The 8,221-nt window shown below is 36.8% G+C and overlaps 1 protein-coding gene across 1 annotated transcript; it reads left to right on the forward strand.

Moving 5' to 3' along the window:
- The first annotated feature begins 236 nt into the window (after window positions 1–236).
- On the forward strand, window positions 237–7,763 carry LOC137741749 (cyclic nucleotide-gated ion channel 4-like). The gene is made up of 7 exons (XM_068481472.1): window positions 237–934; window positions 2,354–2,566; window positions 5,471–5,784; window positions 5,897–6,005; window positions 6,187–6,423; window positions 6,612–6,698; window positions 7,059–7,763. Exons 1-7 carry the CDS (start codon window positions 338–340, stop codon window positions 7,575–7,577), a joined length of 2,076 nt encoding a protein of 691 aa, XP_068337573.1. The 5' UTR covers window positions 237–337; the 3' UTR covers window positions 7,578–7,763.
- The last annotated feature ends 458 nt before the right edge of the window (window positions 7,764–8,221 follow it).

Below are 8,221 nucleotides of genomic sequence, written 5' to 3' on the forward strand. Positions count from 1 at the left end.
GCAAAGCAACATTAATGATAATTTCGTGTAGATATAATGGTAATAATAGATGGTAAAATAATATTTTTATATGAATAGAGTAATTGGTGACCTGTCAAACAAGTATACATCGCCCTGTACAACTCAGAAAAGATCCAGAGTGGATTTTAACTGGAGGGCAATCTGGTAATTTCAAAATAAAATTTGTCATCACCCTCTTCCCTCTGCCTAATTCACTGGTTCCGCCCTCTCCAATTATTGCTGTCCTTTAGGCAAATACATATATCCTTTCAAAGCCAGCAAAGATGCTCATCAAAACGCATAAACTTAATTCCCACCCATCCCACTAATCACCACCATGCCTAGTGAGCACGAAATTTCTCAGACTTCTTCACGCATGCAGCACTATATCTCCGACGAAGAATCCGAATCCGAAGTTCACGAAGACCACGAGGTACGAGAAGACGACGAAAAAAGTGATGGAAGCAGTACATCTCATGGAGGAAATTTTGAGAACAACTGCTTGTACAACATGTGTTTGTTGCAGCGGCGGAGGAGGCCCGGTTGGTCGCTAGGCCAAGTTCTCGACCCGAGGGCGAAATGGGTTCAAGAATGGAACAGGATTTTCCTTCTTGTGTGTGCATCGGGGCTCATCATAGACCCTCTCTTCTTCTATGCTTTGTCCATTAGCCAGAGCTGTATGTGCCTGTTTGTGGACGGGTGGCTTGCCATCACGGTGACGGTGCTCCGCTGCATGACGGACGTTCTGCACGTGTGGAACATGTGGTTGCAGCTGAAGATGGCCAAGCGCTACTCCTTCACCGCCATGGTTGGTGGGGATGGTGGAGGAGCCAATGGGCTGCGCGACACTAGTCCAAGGTCTGTGGCTCTCAAGTACTTGAAGTCAAAGAAGGGGTTTTTGTTTGACCTCTTTGTTATTCTGCCCATACCCCAGGTAAGATTCATGAATTAATTTTGGTTAGATGCTGTTAAAACACACAAAACTGACATAGATACTTAGCATCTTCGAATATAGATGGTCCCACACATAACGTTAAAACTTATCTCTATGACAATGTGTGTGTGAGCTTAAGCGTGAGTGAGTTTTAAGTGTCTGGGAATTTAGCATGTCTAAATATCAATAGTACTAATTTTGAGGTGGATTTTTAAAGGTAATCGTTTACTACTCATCGTCATTAAATATCTTTTCTTTTTGCTATCTTTGTTGTGATAGTTGCCGTGGTTTCTCTCTATATATAATATATTTGTCATTATCAAAGATATTTGGTCCGTTTGTTTAAGGTTTGATGTAGAAAGGTGGCATTGAGAAATAAGAAGGTGACAGATGCATGCCAATTACTTGTTTTTATGCAATACAGCAAAAATGCACACGTATTTTGCAGTGAGGAAAGGCTGTAACATGTGAGTTAGCTATGTCATACTGTCATCTCTCTTCGTTCCAGAAAAGGGTATAGAGCACAGACAACATAAAAGCATAAAACGGGTTTTCTTTTCTTTTTTTGCAGAATATATTTTTGGACACCAATACGTTTTTCTTTTTATTTATAACCCAAATTTGTGGTGCAATTACACCCTCCTTTAGTTTTCTTGTGAGTAAGATTTGGTGGGCGAGGGTGTTGTGGGAAAAGTATTGGCTAAAGCATTTGTTTTGGTTAAGGAATTTAGGGTCTTTGTTTTGATGATATTTTTTTTAAAGGCATGCTTGTGGCATTTAATCATTTATTTATAATATATAATGAGAAGATAAGAAATTTCTTCCTCTAATAAGTAGGTTTATTATAATTATTTTTATTTTTCTTTTGTCAATTAAGTGGTTGGAGCACTTACTATATATACATTGCACTATTTTAAGGTGTAAGGGAATGATGTTTGCCACTAAAGTTTGAAGTAATATTTTGAGAGACATTGATTCAAGAATATGCCTAATTAAGAAACAATATAATAGCATCATGTAAAAGTAATAGTCCGGGTGTAATACTTGTGCATATAATGTTTATCCAAAAGATCATTGATGTTGACAAAATGTTTTGAGTCTAACTAAACATGAATTCTCAATTTGTTGGAAGCAAGTGGTGGATTACCTTAGTGATTAGGGTTTTTCTTGTCAAGCCACTACGTTGTAGATTCAAACTCCCCCTCCTCTCCTTCTGTGTAAATTAGTGTAGAATTTCACTTGTATTAGAAATTATTTATGTAACAAAACAACATGAATATGTTCATTTTTCAGTACTGATAAAACATTTTCTGTGAACCTAATTTTTCATGCCGCTGTTACGAAAAAGAGAGGTTTTGTATATTGAAACAAAATATTTAGCTAGCAAATTAAGAATTATTTTGCGAATATGTATTTCAGATAATATTATGGGTGGTAATTCCTTCACTGTTGGAGAGAGGATCGGTGACCGTTGTGATGACAGTGTTCTTGATGTTTTTCTTCCAATATCTCCCAAAGATCTATCACTCTGTCTGCCTCCTGCGTCGGATGCAAAATCTCTCTGGCTACATTTTTGGAACTGTTTGGTGGGGGATAGCCCTCAACTTGATTGCATATTTTGTCGCTGCCCATGTAAGTATACATCTTCCACAAATCCTTCAAGCCCTCAACTTGATTGTTTTTATATAGGAAGAGTGCAACTAATTTCCTTTCTTAAGATGATTTAAGATGTTAGTGTTATATGATTTTGATATGTTATATTGTTAGATTGTTAATTAAGTAAACTAATGCGTGGATATCATAATACTAACAGTTTGCCAATATAACATATCAAAATAGAAAAGCACTACGTGTTATCCTCTAAAATTTTTTGAATGTGACAATGACATAATGCTTTATGTTAAAAAATGAACCATGCCATAATGAAAATTTCATAAACGAACAATAATAATATTAAATAGATAAATAAATACATACAATTAGTAATTTGATAACTGTGACCAATTATACAGCAGGGTGACAAAAAAAAAAAATTGATAAAAAAAGATAAGGTGGCGCCCAGAATATCCGACAATAGAAATCATAACATATTCTTTTCATGTAAAAAGGTGTTGGAATCTTGATGCCATGCAGGTCATTTAAAATTCTTACGTCTAGGGTTTTCACCCGGTGGTGATTGTTGTGACGTCCACTTCAACCCGACAATAAAGAGAAGGAAGAGACCAAGAAGATTAACATAATCTTACCCATGGCATGAATGATTAAATGATTAATCGAGAATCGAAAACAAGAAGCTTGGCCCAATCGTCATACATGTGATTTGGAAAAGCGCTCTCATTGCCGAGAATGAGGGCAAACAATTGTACCTTCTTTTTAAGCATTGTGTCACCCATTCATAATATATTTTTCTAGTATACCAGAAACACGATTTGATATATTAAATATTATAATATAATTGATTGAAAATTTGATTAAAAAATATTCAATTAATTGTATCATAACATTTAATGTATTGAATCGTGTTTACGGTATACTAAAATGGTTTTCCCCACTTGGATTTAGATCCTCTCTTGAGCCTAAGAAGAGGATCCTTCTAACCAAAACATGTGGGCTATTAGATTTTTATTCAACAACTATAATTATTATAACTTTAAAGGGATCATTCTATTTGTAACCTTTGGATAAAAATTCAACGTTCCACGTGTCTTGATCAAGATGATCATCTCCTTGGGCTCAGGAGAGGATCCAAATCCTTCCCCACTCATACTTCACATCGATAATTATTTATGATCTTATAATCACATAACCACAAACATATTAGGACAAATTACATTTTACCCTCTCAAGTTTGATGGTAATTGCAACCTTGTACAATATTTTTAAAACCCTTTAATTTCATACATTTTTTAACATTTCATTTCAATTTTATACATTCGTTAAAAATTCTGTTAAGTTAACCGTTAACTGATAACGTGTCTGTTCATAAAGATAAAAAATTCAAATAAATAAATTTAAAAAAGAGAATAAATATATTTAAAAAAGAAAAAAGAACTTAATGCCAAGTGCCCATCATGCCTCTTCAATCACACTTCATCTAAGAAATCTCCGTAACTTTCGCGTCCCCACAGACTCTCTGCCTCTTCGCTATGGAGTTGAAGCACAACCAATCCCAAATTCCAGTAAACAAAAATAATGGATCGTACCATGTTTGAACCCTGGATGATTCCTGCAAATAGAACTCGTCTGAGAATCCCAACAGGAATTTGGGGCCAATTCGGGATTTTAGGGTTTCAACTTTCAATTGATTTGGGAATAATAGCTAGCTCTGAGAGAGATTGAAGATGATGAGGCGATGCAAACGAAGGACGCAAAGAGGTTGCAGGAGATGAACTGAAAACATCGATGAAGGAGACGAAGCCGCGAAGGAGGTGATGTCTGCTAGGTTCTTCGTTGCCCAATACTGCGCGAGAGATCTCGACGGCTCTAGCTTGATAGCGGGGAGCGAGAGCAGGAAGAAGAGGAGAGGGAGCAGGGAGACGATCAGAGGGTGTAGGCGAACAGAGGGACCGGGTGGAGATGTTGGGGAAAGGGAATCTGGGGACGGTGTACAAGACGGTGCTCGACGACGGCAGATGTAGATGCAATGAAACCGAGGAGACTGTGGGTTGCTTGCTCAAACCGATGAGAGAGAGAGAGGTGGTCACCGATGATAGGAGGGTGAGGATGGTGTTTATCAGCGGTGGCTGTGAGGGAGGAGATGGGGAAGGACGAAATGGAAAGTTAGAGTAGGATTCTAGGGGTGGGCCCATTTTATTTTTAGTTTATTTTTTAATGAGAATTGTCCTATAACACTTCCCTTTTTAATTTATGTAAACAAATTTAACTAACACATCAGCAAAAATATAGATTTTTTATTTACCACATCATTACTCAATGATCAAATTAACGATTTGACTAACAGAAGTATGAGCTTATAATAAAATGTTAATTAATGTATGAAATTGAAATATTTTAAAGATGTTGTATAAGATTGCAATTTCATCCCAAACATCAGATGGTATATTGTAATTTACCCAACATACTATGTGATTTTACACCTTTTTGTTTTCGCTTATAATATAATTGTTTTTTTTTTTTTTTTTTTTTTGGTCCAAAAGGAGTTTTATGAAGAGACAAAAGATGCGTACGACGTACGTGATTAAGAATTTTTTATTTTATTTTTTTAACAAACAGATTAAGAAATCTTTAGATTCTCTAATTATTTTCTGTGCTGATGTTGTTTCCCGTGTAATACCAACTTAGAAACATGTATAACTTCTTTTTACAGAAAATTCAACTTTTCACCTCCAAACTGATTTTTTTTCTTGCCTATAACCCATCATATTATCCAAATAATAAAAGTTTTTATCGTGTCAACCATCTTATTATTTAGGGTTTTGGGTTTAGAGAATTAAGTTGCTAATTTGCGACTCGGGAGACTTGATGTAAATATGTTTAATTATTTTTCTCTGTCTATGATCTGATGTTAATTTGCAGGCTGCAGGAGCATGTTGGTACTTGTTAGGAATCCAAAGGGCAGAGAAATGCCTGAAAGAGCAATGCAGAGAATCAAGTGGATGTGGCCTCAGAATACTAGCTTGCAAAGACCCTATTTACTACGGAGCAACAAACACTCTCAGCGACGCAGCGAGACTTGCCTGGGCGGGGAACAGAAAAGCACGGTCGACGTGCTTAGACAATGCCGATCATTACGATTATGGAGCTTATTCATGGACTGTTCAGCTTGTTACAAACGATAGCCGATTGGAAAAAATACTTTTTCCCATCTTTTGGGGCCTAATGACTCTCAGGTACTATTCATTTCCACCTCTTTTACCGACCCCTTCTTAATTATTTTATATTGTTATATTTTGATTACCTTCGGTCTTTGTGTTAAGTGTTAAATGATTGAATTATGTGCAGCACCTTCGGAAACTTGGAAAGCTCAACTGAGTGGTTAGAGGTTGTTTTCAACATCATTGTTCTAACTAGTGGGCTGCTTTTGGTCACCATGTTGATAGGAAACATAAAGGTAAATAACTTGGTCAAGATTTTTAGGACCACACATTTTGACATGATATCGTTTAGTCAAGAGTCTTTATTTATATTCTGATAATATAATATGTCAAACTGTCTTACATAAGAAAATTCAAGACGTTCAAGAGGAATTCATGGTTAATTCTCTTTCTTTTGAGTACTGTACGTGCGTACAGGTGTTTTTGCATGCGACAACATCTAAGAAACAAGCAATGCAATTGAAGATGAGAAACATAGAGTGGTGGATGAGGAAGAGGCATTTACCTCAGGGGTTTAGACAGCGAGTGCGAAACTACGAGCGCCAGAGATGGGCCGCCATGCGTGGCGTAGATGAATGTGAGATGATCAGAAACCTCCCTGAGGGCCTCAGGAGGGACATCAAATATCATCTATGCTTGGACTTAGTAAGACAGGTATGTTTCTATACACACTTCTAATCTATTCACTTTAGTCAAATAATGGTTAGGGCCAGCCTTCAAAATAACTAAAGTTGGGCAGCTCTAAGTACAAATTACAAACATTACTAGAGAGGCACAGAGTAGATAATTTTTTAATATGAACACCATCTAGCTAATTCCTTAGTTATTGAAACTTGTTTCAGGTGCCATTGTTCCAACATATGGATGATCTGGTTCTTGAGAATATTTGTGACCGTGTGAAGTCTCTTATATTCCCAAAAGGAGAAACAGTGAGTTACCGATCGATATGCCTATTCTTTAGCTATAACAGTGCCCGTGGCATATGACTATTTATCTAGCAAAACTCAGTCTTCACTCTGTTGGAGCAGGTTCTGAGTTCAAATCCCATGGACGCTAATTGTTGATTAAAAAGAGCTGTGACAATACTTGTGGACCTTATAGTTTTATGTGCAACTTAGGCCACACTCACAGCAACAGACGTTCGATTCTAGTTTTACTCTATTACATGCTTATTAAATGATAACTTCAAGTAAAATATGGTAGCAATAGTACATAGAATAAAATTGCTAGTCCTGCGTTTTTTTTCTGCAATTCAAATTTTAACAGTGACCTTTATGAGCTTCATACAGATAACTAGAGAAGGAGATCCAGTTCAAAGAATGCTGTTTGTAGTAAGGGGTCACCTTCAAAGCAGCCAAGTTCTCAGAGATGGTGTGAAAAGTTGCTGCATGTTAGGCCCTGGCAACTTCAGCGGCGATGAGCTTTTGTCATGGTGTCTCAGAAGGCCCTTTATAGAAAGATTACCACCATCTTCCTCCACATTAGTCACTCTTGAAACCACAGAGGCATTTAGCCTTGAAGCTGAGGATGTCAAATACGTGACTCAACATTTTCGGTACACATTTGTGAACGAAAAGGTTAAGAGAAGTGCACGGTACTACTCACCCGGTTGGAGGACTTGGGCTGCTGTGGCAATTCAGTTGGCTTGGAGGAGGTACAAGCACCGGTTAACGCTGACTTCGTTGTCGTTTATAAGGCCTAGGAGACCTCTATCAAGGTGTTCTTCACTGGGAGAGGACAGGCTCAGATTGTATACGGCCTTGTTGACGTCTCCAAAGCCAAATGATCAAGATGACTTTTTTGATTGATTATAGAGATCAGTCAAAGGCTGTGTGCGTTGTGAACTTTGGTTACATTTTAATGTCTCGATTTTGTATAAATAGAACAAGGGGAAGAAATGATATTAGTGGTTTCTTGGGTAATAATTAAGTAGAATTATGAGAATGTAAGTTGCAGTAATACTAGTGAAATATAAATGATTGCTTTTATTTAGACATCTAAAATCTCTATTAACATATATATTTTCTTTAACCAAATGGATACATAACACCACATAAACAACATTCTTCAGTCTCTGGCTGTCACTCCAGAACAGGTGTAGGCATCATTAGTTCTAGTTATCCACAAGCATGCACACTTAATAGTTAATTAGTACTGCCTCTCGCTTAAACATTAAGGCCTCTCATTTGGCGTACGTGTAGAATTGGTTTCAATTGAACAACTCACTAGATTCGATATATGTAAGAAGAAATGAATGTCAACTTTTAAATTATGTTCAAGCTTAAAGGTGAAAGATGGATTAGTCATTGTGAGGGAAAGTTATCCCTTCTAATTCCCCACAAAATGGTACGATTAGAAGCGATAACTTTCCTTCATGATTTATCATTCTTCTACCTTCATCAAAGACAAATTAATGTAAACTTATCCAAAATCTAAAATTTTGATGTCGGCA

The sequence above is a fragment of the Pyrus communis genome, chromosome 8 (assembly GCF_963583255.1).
Source record: "Pyrus communis chromosome 8, drPyrComm1.1, whole genome shotgun sequence".
Taxonomy (NCBI): Eukaryota; Viridiplantae; Streptophyta; class Magnoliopsida; order Rosales; family Rosaceae; genus Pyrus; species Pyrus communis.

Bases quoted from the DNA above. Each gene is read 5' to 3' on its own strand.
- LOC137741749 (XM_068481472.1), top strand. From the start codon at position 338: ATGCCTAGTGAGCACGAAATTTCTCAGACTTCTTCACGCATGCAGCAC. The intron at 935-2,353 runs GTAAGATTCATG...TATGTATTTCAG, and splicing joins TTATTCTGCCCATACCCCAG to ATAATATTATGGGTGGTAAT. The intron at 6,006-6,186 runs GTAAATAACTTG...ACGTGCGTACAG, and splicing joins TGTTGATAGGAAACATAAAG to GTGTTTTTGCATGCGACAAC.